The sequence below is a fragment of the Corvus brachyrhynchos genome, unplaced genomic scaffold (genome assembly GCF_000691975.1).
Source record: "Corvus brachyrhynchos isolate BGI_N302 unplaced genomic scaffold, ASM69197v1 scaffold34, whole genome shotgun sequence".
Lineage (NCBI taxonomy): Eukaryota > Metazoa > Chordata > Aves > Passeriformes > Corvidae > Corvus > Corvus brachyrhynchos.
In genome coordinates this window covers 1,696,336-1,713,825 of record NW_008238126.1, presented here as the reverse complement: position 1 = coordinate 1,713,825, position 17,490 = coordinate 1,696,336, and the positions used below count along the sequence as shown (strand labels likewise).

Here is a 17,490-nt window from a genome sequence, read left to right as displayed (position 1 = left end):
TTCTCCAGGGTGCCAGTGCTTCATGCATCATCAAGCTTCTTTTAGAAGCTGAACTCCTCAAATAGAGATTTCACCCTGCAATTAAGTCAGAGCACTGGGAATTTCCAAAACGACAGAGCAGGTGGAACTCAGTTCTCATGCAGATGCAAACTGTGTTTGTATTATTTGCTACAACCTCTTATGGAAGCCAAATGTATCTCATGCTTAAATCTCAGGGCTTTATGGAAGGAAGATTAGAGGCTTAAACCAGCAAGGGCTGAAGTGCTAGAAGATAAACACGTTTTAAATCATCCTAGGCCACTTCCTGGTTTTTCCCTCTGTATTGTGAGAAGGGAGATAATTTTTGCTGAGAAACAAGCAGAGTTCAGCTGTAGAAACACTGGAATAAAGGATATAGAAGACGAACATGAACAGAAAATGAGACTCTCAGGAAGCAAGTGGTCTGCTATTGACTTCAAGTGAAAAGACTTCATGCAAAGTGTGCACATAGCAATGCATGAGGCTACATGTAAGGAGGAAAACTAAAGCAGGGCTATGGAACAAAGTCCAAATAAAACCAGACTTTCCTCGACTGCTTAGAGGAGATAACAAATACTCAAAGTTGCTTACAACAGTGAGAAAGTGTAACCCCTACTGTGGTAAAACATAAAGCCATGCAAGTGTGATCATCCAGAATACAAATGTAGTAACTCATTCCATGCAAACTAAGTGAACTGTTCAAGTCACTTACTTGAGCTGCTGGAGCCAAGGAATGATTCGCTTCATATCATCATTAACAGATTTCTCTATGTCATCGAGTGTCAGTTGATCTGCAAGAACATCAGATGAGTAAATGGTCTTAGAACCAGTCCTTCAAACAAAACTTCAAACTTTCATTGAAAGTGTCTCATCTAATTAATCTCAGAATCATGGAACAGCCTGGGTTTGGGCTTCAAAGGGGACCTTCAAAGATCATCTGGTCCAGCCTTTTGTGGGAAAGGGAGCATAGATGAGACTATCTAATCCCCTGTCCAACAGCATCTTGAACATATCCAGTGGTGGAGACCCCATCAAAACTCTCAGGGGGTTGTGCTATGGATTGTTTGATTTCGAGATGAAACTTCCCCTGGTGCAACTTGTAATTGTTGCCCCTTGTTTTTTCCACATGGCTTACTGTGAAGAGAGAGATTAAGGTACCAACAGATGATACATAATGCTTGTAAGACCACAGCAGGATGTTATTAACCAAATAAACTAAAAGAACTTTCTTTCTTCTCTTAAGCCCTGTGAAACCTGAAGTTAAGACTTGAACAGTAGTAACTCCAGATGTATAAGGTCCCATAATATAATTCTCACTGAGGTCCATGTGAAATGACCTCATCCATTAACAGCACAAGCCACGAATCATGAGTCATAAAGAATATGCATTGCATTGACCCCAAAAATAATTACTCTGTTGCCCTCTTAAAATAATCTTAACTAAACTGTGGCACTTAAGCAAAAAGATCCTCTTTTCTATTCCTCAAACTCCAATAGCTAGATGAGGACCCAAGTGTGGGGATCATTTGCTCACAAAACTTTGCAGACCTGACAGAACTGCTCCCACAAAATCACCTCACAGCGCAGGATTCTTGCAAGGTATTAAATGCCTCCTGATTTTGTGCCTACTTACCAACACCATACAGCATCAGCTGGAACATTCCAGAGTGGAGATCAACAAATACATGCAGGCACTCTGATCGACCACATGGTTCCAAAATCGGAATTACAAGAGTTGGGAGAGCCGTCTCAATGAACGCTAAACAAAAAATGATGTTAATAATTTCATAAAAAGTCAAGCTTATATTAAAACTTACCCAATTATAATAAAAAACCTGTATGTTTTTAGAGAAACAAACCCTACTTGCACATTATTACAGTGTTAACATAAAGAGAAAACTGAACATAAGAATTTGTCTGTGAAAACAGTGACAAATCAATGAGAAAAGGCAGACCAAATTTGAAGATTCTTAATCCTTGAATATCTTTCAACTCACTGCTTCACAATTGTAAGATCGATCTAAATCCCAAAAGTTTCAACAGCAGTTTAAGGAAAATCTCATCCAAAACTAGTTCAAAACAGTGAAAGATTTGCTTTCAATTCTGAACAGAAACAAGTTTTACAGTAGGCAAATTTTAACCCTTCAACCCAGACTACAATGTTCTACCAGCTTCACCTCTTACGCTGCATTCAGATGTATGCGTATTTCACCATTCTCAATGCAGAATAAGTCAAAGCTAAGTTTTGTTAATTCTAAACACATTTCCCTTTTTTTTTTTTAAATTTAAATTAATGAAAACAAGAAACATTAAGAGAAAAGGAAACCCTTCCTAGACACAAATGGAAATGAACTAGAAAAACTTCAGCAGAAAACACATACAGTTGTCATTAACATTGTAGCTCTTAAGAATGGCTTTCAGCTCCTGGAGTTTTTGATGAGATCTTGCATGGACACTGTCTATTAGGAGTTTTTCTATTGATAGGTGGTCAATCTGTGAAAAAGAAATGTACTCAAGTAAGCTCGTATTTGATGTGTAGACTTTCTGCATTAGCACACTGAAACAAAGGTACTTAATAAAACAATCACTTCAGAAATAATTTTCTTAGAACTGTGGTGAGACACATAGACTATTAACTTGAGTATTTGGATCACTACAAAATACAACAAGCTACCATAAGATCCTGTGCAGCAGGCAGTGGGAGAGGTTTTAAGCTAAGATTAGAAGATGTAAAAGAAGTTTCACAAAGTATGCTGTTACCACCCCCTGTGCAGACCTACTTGTCCTGGATCAAGTTTGGTCCATTTTCAGCTTAGTGTTTTTTTTTTTTTTTCCCCTCCATTGGTGAGTAGCTTAAGCTAAAGAAAGAAGACCCCAAAGAAAAAACACCCCAAAGCAACACTTCATTAGGATAGGGTTGCCTCTACACAAACATACATGCAGCTGTAACATGAAATCCAACAAGTTTAAGTCCTGCTAACAGGGTAACAAGGCAGTGACAGGCACTGAGTATGAGCAACCCTACTGAACCCAGAAGTATCTAGGGGCTTGCATCTACATTCTGTTGCACTGCCAGTGCTGAAGCTCATGCCACCACTTATATTCACTGTAACCTACTTGTGCAATCCAAATTAAAGCATTTGCATTTACATTCATTCACATTACACTCGCATAATTTACATACTTTGCATAAGCAAAGCTCCAGATTACTGCGAAAGCTTTTTTCTAGGTAACCACACAGTGCTTTGAATACTGTTTGAGCTGAAGTAAACTCAAATTTTATTCCAGCATAAGACATAAATGCAGAAGAGGTTCATACAGCACAGAATTATACTATATACAGTGCCTACCTCTGCATTCCAGAATGACCTTCCCCTAAAGACAAGCTTTCCAAGACAAGGCCTTAAAAACCAAGTCTTTATCCATCCACAAGAGCATTTCAACTCAGCAGCTGCAATGGGTTAAGTCTTCCTCTCTAAGAAGCGACTACATCCAATTTTCAGTAGGTTAATGCAAACAACGTTCTCAGACAAACATGTTTGTTTGTGCCACTGTTTTATACAGTACCTTAAACAAACAGAAACCCAGTGTGCCATCTACGTCATTACAGCTGAGATCATTATTCAAACACTAAAACAGCATTGTATTTACCACAGCTGATAATTTTTTTAAGCTCAGAGCAAGTCCTTATAAAGGGAGGTCAGCTTTAACTTTGATAAATCTCAAATTTACAGTGGCCTCATATCTTAACCTACAGGCTGCAGACTCGATTCAGTGATCTTAGACTGTGTCACCTCCAGTGGACCTTCAGCAGATGTTGTAGATAAAGAGCATTTGCTTGGATTTACACATAAATACAGCATCTTCACTAATTCAACTCTATATTTAGTAGCCTAAATATGCTAATTTAGGCTATTAAATAAGAAAATGTAGTATATATTTACTATCTTGATAATAGAATTTCTGCTCTAAAAGTAGAGTAGAAGGCTACCATGCTTCACTAGGTTTCCCACATCCCTCTGTAGCTGAAACATTGGTAGTTCTTATAATTCACCATGTAGACTTTTCTGTCAGCACTGGTAACATGATGGGCCAAGAGGCTGAAATACGAAGTATGTACAGGAGGTGAAGGCTACCATCAGTAGAAAGTTCTGTGATGCAGGTGAAAGACCTGAGCTGGAAAGCTTTTCCCTGTGGAAAAACTGTACTAGAAGTGTGAAGACTACACCATTCACTCCAGTTACTAACTCTCCTAAACCCAAACACTGAAAGAAATAATGACAAACAGATGTCCTGATATATTACAGCCACATTTGCTGAGGGACTTACAGAGGATTTATTACAATACCCAGAATGCAGTTTTTCTTAAATATCTTTAACCAAGATCTAGAATTATCACCAGTGAAGCATGATCCAAGTAGGAACTTGACTGTAGTTACTCATTTTGGATCATTGCAACAATCCCACCTTTAAAATACAGGAATTTGAACATTCAAATAGGCCACATGATATAATCTGGTTAGCAATAATGTAAAACTAAGCTTCACTTAACACTTGTAACAAGCAAACCACATGAGTTCTTCAGCACAAGATTTCCAAATCATAACGTCAGATTTTTTAAAGTGGATAGCACTGCTGGGTAGCCAACTCCAGTGACAAGGGGAAGCTGATTTTCGAGGAGCTCCAAGACAGGAAAGGGAAGAATGGTCTCTCTATTTCAAACCAAACCTTAATAATAACTGATATTTTGCTGTTATTTCCCCCAGCCTCAGCATTCTGTCTCACAAGTGGTATATAATGCACTGTGAAGTAGGTGCAATTTTTAAGATGAAGTCAAGGCCAATAATTTTTAAGAACAATTCGAGGTCCCCACATAAACACTACACAACCTAGAGTAACTACTCACTAGAAATCTTAGAAACAGCTCTTTAAAGAGAATCAAAGTGGAACAAACTGACAGTGTAAAGCACTTGAGTTTTCGATTTACAAAATCAGGTGCCTCCTGAAAAGCAAACCTTTACCTTCATGGCTCTTTCCATCAGTTTGGAATCACAGGATGGCAGTGGAGGCTCATGAGATATTTGTAAGGGTTTTGAGACATCAGTTTCATCAATTTTTATAGTGACCTTATGGACAGATGCAGTCCCCGTTTTCCTGCCAAGTACCTGTTGACTTAAAACAAATGGAATAATTAAATCATGCAACTGGAAGAACAGAAAATATATTTTTCAGTAGCTAAACCTTGATTCTGTGTGTTCTGGTTAAAAACACTGTGTCAGCTGAACTGAAAAAGGCATCTGTTTTAGATGACATTTTAAAGCAGAACTGTTGGTTAACTGTAACTACACGAATTTTAGATGACTGCAAATTCAACACAGTCAGAAGTGTACTTGGATTGCTTTTTAAAATGTTATCTAGTGCGAGTCAAGCAATAAATATAGTACAAGTCTGACAGAGATCTAATTAATTTTTAGATATCTCTGTAAATGTAAACTAATTTATAACTGTATCCACTCCTCTTCTGTACATTAGAGTGCAACCCTTACTTCTTTACAAATCAAGCAACACATGTAGGTACTTAATTAAAGGAATTTAGGAGTCTCACATCAAAAAGAAAGTACAATTCTGAAAATTATGGCTCAAGCTTGGTAAATATAATCCCTCCTTTTATTTCATTTATTGTTTGTTAACAATCTTTTTGAAATGAACTTACTTCCAAACAGAGAGTGAGAGACACTTCCCTGCATGGTACCGCTCCACTTGCACAAGGTCGCCCCAGCGCTCTCGGATCAGCATTAGTGTTTGTGAATGCAAGACTTCCAGCTGAAGAGCCAGGCAGAAGGAGTCTAATGCATGGAGCTAAGAAAATGTAAGATGTCCAGACAGTCTGTACACTACATAAACCTGTTTCTGTACACTACATCAATCCATTTGTCACCTATGTCAGACAAGATGCTGTCTGAAAACACACTAATGTACTAATCCAGAGATAAACACATATAAACAGCACCAAATATTTCTCAAAGGGGTTTTTTTTGTGGTTTTCTAAACTCTAAACTAGGACAGGCTGTTAAACAAGAGTCACAACAGCCTTGTTTTACAGATTTCTAGTTGTCATCATCTTTAACTGAAAAGATGATTACTAACAAAGAAATTCCACTCTATAGTTACCACTAACCCCACCTCCCACCTTCACCCTAAAACAACATGACTCTTTTGCAGAAACAGTTTCACTGAAATCCATTTCACACTGTCGAGCAATCTGCCCTTTGCAAGTGGAAAATCACTGCACATCCTGCATCTCCTCTCATTATTCACACAGACACAATAGACTTAACACACCCTCATCAACAGCACTTTACTGCAGTTCTGGGTAGCAAGAACTGTCGGCTCCCAGAACTTCCAAGTCAGCTCTGTATTTCATCTCCAAAATTAGCTGCTGCTGCTGCACTGACTTACTACACAACCTGCTGCCTTGAATACCTCACCTTCACCTTTGCTGATTTAGTGTGTAGAATTAAATTTGACATGCAGGCACCTGAGAATTACTGCTTCCAAGGCCATCATTTACTTCAAGGCCACCATAACTTCATGCCCAGACACTTCCCCCAAGCTTAACAGGGAATCCATCCTTCTTGACTTCCAGCTACTAAGAAGATTGAGGCTACATTAAACACCTCATTCAGAAGCCCCTTTCAGAAGGATACGCAAGCAGTTGTACATGTCCTGAAGTGGCTTTTCATCAGCAAACAGCCGGGACTGGACCAACTGATGGATGAAGTTGATCTGCATGCTGTGAACCAGGGCTCGACCATCTTTTGCAAATGAAAAGTAAGTCATATTAGACATCAGAAAACTAGGTATTTAAAATAATTCAGTAAATTAATAAATTAAAAATGAAAAAGATACAGCTGTACCGAGCAATTTCCATACCAGGTTTTATAACAAAACAACAAAATCCTTGGTTTACTCTGGAAATTTTAGTCATTCTACTAAAGTCACTGTATAGCATTGTTAAGGTATTAAAACCCTGTTAAGCAAGGTCAAAACAGGACAAGTATATATAACTTCATTCTCTTAAGTTGTTATATGCAGAAAACCCAGTATAAACAAGACTTATACAGCGTCAGAGATGAACATCATGTTAAAAACAAAGCGTAAAGGTTTAATTTTTTTCTTACCACCAGTTTCCTTGTCTTCAACCAAAATTTCCAGCTTGAGAAGGCGCCAAGGGATGTCAGGGTCATCACCCATCACTGTCAAGGTGGCCTCAAACTCACCCTCAACTCGGAACTTCACACGGCCATTGGCTAAGGAAGACAAGAATGTTTTATTTCACTCAGTCTCCTAAGATGCCTCAAAATAACAATGTGGTAGCTCCTGGCACTCAAAATGGATTGCTTCCCTACCATTTCTGCTCTGTTGCTTATGTTTCTGTGCAACTCTGAAGATTTTACAGTCTGCAACAGACCCAATGTCAATAAGCAGCACAGCCAGATGTACAAACTGTCCTGAAGTTAACTTGTTAAATCTGGTAACTTGTTAACACTTGTGCTTCTGTAATACAGAGTAACACTAAGCTGACTACCAGCCTGACAAACAAAACATCTGGCTGAAATATTCCTATTCTTTGCTACTATCAACAATGAATACTTTCAGCAATATTCAAATAACATTCAGAACATGGATCTCAGCCCAGGCTGAAATCCAGCCCTGAAAACACATCTCCCTGCAAAGGATTTATTTAATATTAGAATATTATAAATCCATTTTCATGTGAGGAAGATAATCTTCTGCAGAATTTATATATACACAACAAACAAAGCTTATGCACACTATTTATCTAATTGATATGTACATCCTCACACCTCTGTGAACACTGCTATCTGTTTCAAGAATTGGGAGCAAGGACTAAAACTATGCAAGCAAGGTCATAAAGGAATGAGAGGCAGAGCAAACAAGTAAGTACAAGTCCTTACTCTAACCTGCAGGTCAACCTTCTTCTCAATCATTTAACGAACTATGTCCTATGCCTTTACAATTAAAGACATATAGAAATATTCCTGCAAAAATTTTAACCTTTTAACTCAGGAAGTTTCATTTTCAAGAGCACCCCAGACATCCTCTTAAAACAAACCACACTCTAAAATAGAAAATAATAGTCACTGAAATGTTTAGCTAACCGAAAACTCTCAAGACTCAGACATACTATCCATATTATCCATATTACCCATATATCATTCATATGTACTTCCACTAGACAAAAATACCTCTAATACTGACACTGCAAGCACTCACACAGGGACTACAGAAAACCTGCACTGAGATTCTTTAGAAACATTTCTGATCTAGGTCTGTAGGGAATGGTTTACAAATGGCTAACCTTGTCTTGGTTAAAAGCATGGACTAGGTCCATTCCCAACCCATTCTCTGTGATTCTGCAATAACCTAGTCCAGTTTATAGCCATCTTTCCTCTTAAAAAAGGTTATTTTAATGTTTACCACTACTTGGGCTAAATGAAAACAGATCTCAAAACAGCTTAAGAGATCTGGCACTGCAGTGAGCCACTGAACAAAAGGCGTGCATAAATATGAACAAATTCTGTGCCTGAACATAAGTATCAAAACAGCTATAAAAAGCTACATTAGAGTGACTTGTTTAAACTCAAGTTCAAACAGTTTCTGCAGAAAGACCTAACAGCTTTACTAAGTTGCATTTTAAAAACAAATTAAGATGAAGTAGTCCAAAGACCATTTTGCAAAACATTTGCTAAAAGAGCAAGACACTGTCTAAAACCTTTTGGCACTACCTGCACAGGATTTCCTCTTGAAAGTCAATATTTCAGCAATATTATCAGTGCCCTCATTTTTCAAAGGGGGGAAAAAAACACATCTTTTAATGTCATACAGAGATAGGATCCTAGTCTTCATAGACGAAGCATCCTTAATGGTCTCAAGCTAACATTTAGTTTTGCTTTAGCATTAAAACAACAATTTTAAATCAGCCTGCAATAACGTATCCTTCAAAAAGTAATCCCAGTTCTTACCAACTGTAAGATTTGCCAGCTGTGGAGGAAGATCCGTAGTCACGAGTCGATGCCGAAGAATCTGGTTTAGCTGATGAAGTGTGGTTTGCTTCTCACTCTTTGTTATTGGGTCAGGAGGGATTATTTTATCCTGTTACAATAAACACAAGCAAGTCTACGCATCTCAAACACTTTAAACAGGTTGACAGCAGCCATTGTGAAAACCAACCAGACCAGAAGTCTGAAAATATAAATACTACAGGTCACTGCCCAGTGAAGTTTTCTATCTCACACTGAGATTTGCTTTCCAGCTGATTACGTTTTACCCAAGACTGACCACTGAGAAAAATCACTAAATTTGACAGAACTAAATAAATGGAGGGAACGTTCTACTGGGAAAGCGTAACTTGTTCAAACAGGAAGTGTTCTGCATGAGAAACTGACACTGCAGAGACTTGGCTCTAGGCCTGTACTGAGCTACAGTTCCATCTGCACACAGACAATTAGTTTGATTACTGTGCATTTGATGCTGTACAGGGGATTCCCACACTCCCCAGACACAGCAGAGTTATTTACCCTAATGCAGGTGGGCAGCCGAGGGTAGGATCCAGTTGTCAGAACATCAATTGCATATGGGATGGCAAAGCTGGGCAGCCGAGCATGAACCAAAGCATCTCGAGCCAGCGATGCCAGACGATCAGCAGTGTCCACAAACAGGATGGCCTGCTGATCTAAGAAACTCGATATCATCTGTAAAGGACAAGGAGTAGGAAAAAAAGGCAATTTAAAAAAATGCACAAATCAATGGCCCTTTATAGTCAGTTTATCTGTCACTTCCAATTCAAGTACATTTACAAAACAAAGAAAGAATGAATATTCTGGCCACTTCTTACATTCACATGCAAGGACACCTAAAATCCACATGCCATTCCTGGTGCTGTGGGGGATCTGTGCAGCCTCACAGCTCTTTATCTGCTGATTGCTACTGGAATGCAACCATACTTGTTTGTAATCAGTAGGGGCTTGTTTTTCTGCAACATTCTGGACTTTATTCTTATTTATCCAAGATCAGGATGAAAGTGATAATAAGAACTAACACACTCAGATCACCATCTTCCCTGTCCTGTTATCTCAACCCAAAGCATTCCTGAAACTATGTGCAGACAAGCCTTTCATTTTATGTCACTGATGAGTTTTTGGGAACATGAACTGTTAAAAAACAAGATTATACAATCTCTAAACAGGAATATTTTTTTCAAATTTCTGTAGTAAAAAGAAGTCAGGGTGCAGCAATATCCCATATCCCTCAGAGACTGTTTCATGCCAGACTCTGTCTCTAACTTACCGCACACTTTTCCACCTTCCCAGCATTATTAGCCCACTTGACCAAGGCTAACAAACGAACAAACAGCTGACGAGTGCGACTTGCAAATTGCACTATCTCTATTTTCCTGCAAAAAAAGGTAAATGTACATTAAGCCAGTGCTCAGATATATAATAAAGCTGTAATTTAACTGTGTGCCAATTAAAAAAGAAAAAGAGCTGTAATGATAACTTCTAATTGTGTTAATACAGGCATAAGTAATATGTAGCTTGTTTGATTAAGAGCATGGGGGGGAAAAAAGCTCTGTTGTGAATACCTAACAATATACATGGATTCTAACAAATCATGACTGTCTGGGGAAACAAAAAGCATATTCATAGGAATTAATCACTGACTGTAAGAGAAACAATTCCATCATGAACTCAACTAAATTATCTTTACAGCTTTTACAGGATTTCCTCAAGGCTTAAGATTAAGTTTAAAGTAGGCAACACACCCAAGGATTACAGGACCTGACAGTAACATTACACTTACATTCACTATAAATAAACAGACAAACAAACAAACAAATAAGGTACTAAACAAAATACATTCTAGCTTTTTTACATCATCTTTACATAGTATGTTACAATATGGAAATAGAGGGGTGGTGGGGAAGACCACAAAAACCCCACCCTGTAACTTTCCTTTCCATTCCTGCCTTGCAAAGAAATGGAAATAAGGACTTACTGACTCCCAGTATTCCTCCCACCATTCTTTGTATTAGATAGTCAAAATGAAGGAGTATATGTCTGCATGTCTTCAGAGTTAATTTTTGTAAAAGAGAATGCAATACAGGCATAGGCAGATTTCCATGCTTTATTACAGATCTACACTGTAGATGCATCAGATGAGACACAAAGATCTACAGTGTAGATCTGTAATACCATACAATCTGAAATACCACTTCATCAACTGTTTATAGAGGTTTTCCTCCCTTTCTGTGGGTTCAATTTACTAATTTCACTACAGTTTTCTACTTAGTTTGGAAAAAACCCCAAACCTAAGCTGTTTTCCTAATAAGGTTTTCTAAAGTAACAGAAGCATTTGGACAAAAAGAACATTAATTAGTGCATAAGACACTGGCTTCTAACAAACAGAAGCTGCACCTCCTGATCCCAATCTGTAAAATACAAACTCATAACACAGAAAGAGCCTGATTCTGCTGAGAGTGTTGGTGTAATGAGGTTAACTTTTCTGGGCAAGTAAAGCATAATCTGCTTGTAGCAGATGAACATGTAAGGCCAGAAGCACAACTAATACCATCTGTTCCTGTTTCTTCCATTACATACTGTGAACCTCATCCAAGAACTTGGGCATTAGGCCAATAACTTCTCCGTGTTCTAGAGCAAATGTTTTGGAATGGCATTCAGCCTGATATTAAGATTTCAAGCGGTGGACAAGCTGCTGTACGTACACACTGCCCTAACAGTAACCACACTACAAAAACAAGATGTTGAGAATTTTGAAAGATTCAGAAAAACTTTATGAGATTTGAAAGATGGCTATAGTGAGACTTTAGAAAGCCAGCAATCTCTCAGACAAACTCCACATAGAAGTTGCTAAAATCCAGTAGTTATGTCAAACGTCTACGGTGAAAGCCGCATGATAGCAGGAAAAATTCAAATTGATGTTCTGTGACTAAAAATAAATTAAAAAACCAGCCCCCCAAAAGCACAACGATTTAATAATGAAAATGACTGACAAATCTAGACAGAGTATTCCAGTAACTATTCCATTAATACCACTTAAATGAAGTTAGAGAAGACTTGTTACTTCAATTTGACAGAACCCTGCTTCCAGAAGCACCACCATCATCCCTCAATGACAACTGCATTGGGAATCGACTTCTCTAATAAAACATAAAGGCCTTAAAATTTGCTGCATTGTCTTTCATTATAGGTACATGACCTTATTCTGGGCTACACAAAAATAAATATTCAACGAAGATGAAACTTCAGGAAAGAGTTTATTTACAAAACAAGAAACAAAAATTAAAAATCTTTCTAACAACCACGTTGCTCAGTGCGTTTTTTACCCCTGGTCTTCACTGCTAAGTTTGGATCTCAGGTTTTGGGTTCTTCAGACTAATTAATGGCTGAGTCTGGGGGAGTGAAGCATTAGCTACAGTAGAATTAAATCAAGTTAAGGACCACTTCAGCAAGCTTGACATACAAAAGTGCATTGGAGTGGATGGGCTGCCTTTCAAGGATTCTGAGGGAGCTGATCCATGCCACTGTAAAGTTGCTCTCTACCATTTTCAAAACCCACAATGATGAAAGGTCTTGATGACAGCAAAAAGACAAACACCATGTCCTTCTTCAAGAAGGCAAAGGAGGAGCTAGGGACCTATAGGTCAGTTGGCCTAAGTTCAGTTAAGAAAAAAATTCACAGGACAAATCTTTCTTTAAGTTATGTCCAGATAAATACCAAGCAAGCATGAAATTAGCCTGGAAACTACCAGCAGAAATTTGCCAAGGGCAAACCACCTCTGATCAACAAATTGCCTTCCACAGGATGAACTGCTATGTGATCAAGAGGAGATCAGAAGATGGATTTACATTTGCAGGAAACATGTGACATACAAGGATGGGCTGAGGAAGCTGAGTTTGCTCCTGCTTAAGAAGAAAAGGCTGTGGCAAGATCCTACTGCTATCCTCAAATATCTAGAGGGTATTGTAGGGAAGATGGAACTGGACTCTTTTCAGAAGTGCAGAAGGCCAAGGTACAACAGCTACAAACTAAACCAGTGAAAAACTAGTTAGACATGAGGAAAACAAAGAAACACAGTGATGTGGTCAAAGACTGAAGTAGGTTACCCAGAAAAAGATAATGATACTGTGCAAAAACCAGTCTCCATTACCAAAAAGAAAGCCCCTGGATTTCCCCAGCAACTCAGCACAACTAATTTTACGCCACAGCACTAATGTTTTTTTTTAATCCAACCACTTTATTGTAAGAGTTATTTATTCCTACAATTGACAACTAATAAATGACCCTGAAAAAAAAGGCACTGTATTATACTATGATGCATAATTTCTCATCGGTTTTTCTTATCACACCATCTTTTAAATAGGCACTGTAGTACAGAACTTATATTTTATGTGAACTTTATTAGAGGATAACACCATCACATCTTCACCAAAGTATATATGCCATGTCACTAGGCTCTAGCTCCAAGAAACAGAGCTTGAAGCCCAACTACTGAAGCCACTACAGTCTCAAAGCTCAAGAAAATATGGATAATTAAGCTACATTCCTACAGATGAGCTCTTCCAAGAGCTGGAAAGCCACTTCACCAAGAGGAGTTGTAAGCCAAAGTTAACAAGGATATTGTTTTGGGGTAACTTTATGATGTTGTACCCCATATCGCTGTTCTATGCTCAGAAATTAATTTTTTGCCTTTTCTGTGCCTTTAAACTGAGCCTGAGAGGGGGGAGAGAAAAAAAAAAACCTCAGCAAAACTTTCAAAAATCCAACCACTTTATTGTAAGAGTTATTTATTCCTACAATTGACAACTAATAAATGACCCTGAAAAAAAAGGCACTGTATTATACTACGATGCATAATTTCTCATCGGTTTTTCTTATCACACCATCTTTTAAATAGGCACTGTAGTACAGAACTTATATTTTATGTGAACTTTATTAGAGGATAACACCATCACATCTTCACCAAAGTATATATGCCATGTCACTAGGCTCTAGCTCCAAGAAACAGAGCTTGAAGCCCAACTACTGAAGCCACTACAGTCTCAAAGCTCAAGAAAATATGGATAATTAAGCTACATTCCTACAGATGAGCTCTTCCAAGAGCTGGAAAGCCACTTCACCAAGAGGAGTTGTAAGCCAAAGTTAACAAGGATATTGTTTTGGGGTAACTTTATGATGTTGTACCCCATATCGCTGTTCTATGCTCAGAAATTAATTTTTTGCCTTTTCTGTGCCTTTAAACTGAGCCTGAGAGGGGGGAGAGAAAAAAAAAAACCTCAGCAAAACTTTCAAAGCAGTTTACAGTTTGTTTTCAAGGACACAGAGACAGAGACGGTTCTCTGCGTCCAGCTGCGGCAGCAGAGCGAGAGCGGAGGGAAGCACCCGGCTTGCTTTCCAGCCAGCTTTCGGCCTTTTCCCCGGAGAGCTGGACTTTTGTTTTCCTGGGACTTCAACTTTTCCCTTCTTCTCTGCTGGACTGTTTCAACATCAGAATACATTGGGAGGGCTTTCCAGCGAGGCCTTGGCCCTGGAGGTGGGCCCACCCCGTTCCAGCTCTGAGGAGGAGGGGAGAGGCTACCTATGGAAGGACTCTGAAATTTTCCCAGGTTTTTCTCTCCACAGCGAGAGGTTCTATTATTATTTAGCATTATTACCCTTTTCCCGTGTGTTTGTTAAATAAATAGTTTTATCTCTTTCACTTTCCTTCGAGGAAAATTCATTTTTTCCCGAACCTGGTGGGGGAGGGCTGGTTGTAACCTGCCTTCTCTCAGAGGGTATTCTCCTCCAAATTTGTCCAAACCGGCACAGATGTGAACATTTAATTTCAAGACAATTTCAATCCAAGGACATTCTTTGTACATTGAAGGCTGTCTTATTTCATTTTCTCTGTAATCCATTAGGATTTAAGTTGCTGCCCCAGATCCACGTGCCTAACAAAGCCGAATCCAACTTTACCTAGAAATGCTAAGTATTGAGATGGGAAAAAAACCCCCCAGTCAGTACAAGGGAGCTCTGGACCCAAGTCGGACATAATTTCCTCAGTAAATACTATGATAATTAAAAACCCAAGCTAAACCAAATCAAAACCCACACTGTTTCTCTTAATAAAATACTATGCAGAAGGAAAAGGGGTACAGGTAATCATTCCAGGTTATGATTCCATGAAAATGGGATTAATTCCACATGTTATGAGAGTTTTGGAAGGTTTGAGATAACAATTAATGATCATCCTGGTACACAGAATTCTTTATTAAGATTCTTAGGAATATCATAGCTCCTATATCTCTCTAAAGACATTTGGGTCAATTAATACATCAACACAAAGGGAACAATATTCTGACAAGTTTCGTAACATTTATTAAGAGAAACAAAAAAGTAAATGGATTTTTTTCATCTCAGCAGGGTGCTGTTCTGGTCTCTTACATTTGCTCTCCATTAATTTCCACACTTCAAAACCAAATAGAACAGGAGCAGAAAACAGTGCCCAGGATAAGAAAGATCAGGTAAAATGGAAAAATGCAGAAAAGAAGTTTTTACCTTGCTGTCCTTGTTCTGAACAAAACATTACTTTATCACACTAACTAGAATCTCCAGTTCCCTTTCACATCAGCTTTACTGTCAATTCATTGCTTCAAGATTCATGAAGAGAAAAATCCCCTTAACAGAGTTCACCTACTGTAACAGCAACAAAAAAAAGCCCAAAACAACTGTAAACCCAAACACCAACAAAACCCAATATTGTCACTGATGCTGAGAAAAAACTTGAAAATATGTAGTGACAGCAAGACAGACAAAGCTTATTTTCTTTCATAAAATCTAAAATTACGTGAAAAAGATTTTATTTAAACAGCAGTATATTAATATTAACATCCTAAACAAGTTCCATATTTTAACATGTATTACAGATTTTCTTCTCATAACTCACCTTTCCATATCAGTCTTTCTTGGTAATCTATATGAAAGAAGAGGGGGAAAAAAAAATGTATTATATATTGTCCTATTACATTTCAGACAACTAGAAATTTAATTAGCAACCTTCAAGCACAGGAACTTCTACACAGCTAGAAAGTATAGAAAAAATAGTACCATGGGTCACCTTTCACTACTCTGTACCAGGCAAACTGGAACTGGACAAATTAATTGAGAAGTTTGATGAAGGGTACTGAAATCAATTACTCTACACACGCCATAAACACAAAGGATGGACTTCTTGACTGATATTCTGGAAATTTTTTCAAAGCAAACTAAAACTTAAAATTCCTTGTCCTGTCCAGGCTTTGAATATTCTTTAACTCACGTCAGGCAAACTTCAATTTGCACCCTTACCAGACATGGTACTGTACAAGAGCTATACCTATTTCTTCCCATTTGTTCTGTACGTCGCTTCTTGAAACACACAGCTTCCCCACAAGAACCTCTACGGTTAAACAACGTTAAGAGGGAAACAGGTTTATTCAGAGTCCAAATGCTTTCTGGAAAGTTTTTCTTGGCCCAAAAACATTCCTTTGTTTTGCCACTTCAAACGCAACAACATCGGCATGGCAGATCATTAAGTAAACGTAAATAACTTATTTCCCCAAAATAATCAAACAGTATTTTTAAAACTACAGAGGCAAGTCAAGGAGTTGCAGCATCTGAAAACACCTCAGTTTCAGACATTCCAGCTTCACACATTTTGATATCAGTACCAGCACTACAGTTGGGGTTTTTTGGCAGTAACTTGGGGCCAAACTTAAGCATTTAAGCAGCCAATCGGCAGCTGCTTTCAGTTCTCACAATCATTTTCTCTGTTTATGACAGATCACTCAGCAGCTTTCGCTGTGCCCCTGGACACAGCCTGATGCAGAGACCAACCTGCCTGCACAGGCATCTCCCCGGACGGGAGAATGGGCAAGGGTACTTACAAGAGCAGGACAACGGGGAATGGGAAAGAGAGTAAGTTTAGATTAGGTATCAGGAAAAAATTCTTCCCTGTGAGGCTGGTGAGGCACTGGCACAGGTTGCCCAGAGAAGCTGTGGGTGCTGCATCCCTGGAAGCGTTCAAGCTCAGGTTGGATGGGACTCTGAGCAACCTGGTCTAGTGGAAGGTGGCCCCGTCCATGGCAGGGGGTTGGAACAAGATGATCTTTATGGTCCCCTCCAACCCAAACCATTTTATGAATGGAAAAGCGCAACCACCTCCCCCCACTCCAGCCCCGGATGAGCTCCGGGACAGATCCCTGGCGAGGCCTCCGCATCCTCCCGGGATGCTGCGAGGCGGCACCGCCAGCCGGGCACGGAGAGATCTGCGGCACTCACAGGTCGGCCAGCACGGTGAGCTCGGCGTAGGTGCGGTGCAGGAGGAACTCGATGAGGGTGCTGAGGCGGTAG

At 38.9% G+C, this 17,490-nt stretch overlaps 1 protein-coding gene across 1 annotated transcript in view; it reads right to left on the bottom strand.

The window, feature by feature from the left end:
• The window catches only part of MED14 (mediator complex subunit 14), a 36,493-nt gene that overhangs the window by 18,274 nt on the left and 729 nt on the right, over nucleotides 1–17,490 (bottom strand). Inside the window, exons 2-13 of the mRNA XM_008633079.2 lie at nucleotides 17,419–17,489; nucleotides 16,046–16,072; nucleotides 10,390–10,495; nucleotides 9,621–9,794; nucleotides 9,066–9,195; nucleotides 7,200–7,328; nucleotides 6,726–6,833; nucleotides 5,732–5,864; nucleotides 5,040–5,190; nucleotides 2,400–2,511; nucleotides 1,652–1,777; nucleotides 731–809 (exon numbers count right to left, since the gene is read on the bottom strand). Of these exons, the coding sequence (XP_008631301.1) occupies nucleotides 731–809; nucleotides 1,652–1,777; nucleotides 2,400–2,511; nucleotides 5,040–5,190; nucleotides 5,732–5,864; nucleotides 6,726–6,833; nucleotides 7,200–7,328; nucleotides 9,066–9,195; nucleotides 9,621–9,794; nucleotides 10,390–10,495; nucleotides 16,046–16,072; nucleotides 17,419–17,489 (1,346 nt within the window). The remainder of the gene's footprint in view (nucleotides 1–730; nucleotides 810–1,651; nucleotides 1,778–2,399; nucleotides 2,512–5,039; nucleotides 5,191–5,731; nucleotides 5,865–6,725; nucleotides 6,834–7,199; nucleotides 7,329–9,065; nucleotides 9,196–9,620; nucleotides 9,795–10,389; nucleotides 10,496–16,045; nucleotides 16,073–17,418; nucleotide 17,490) is intronic.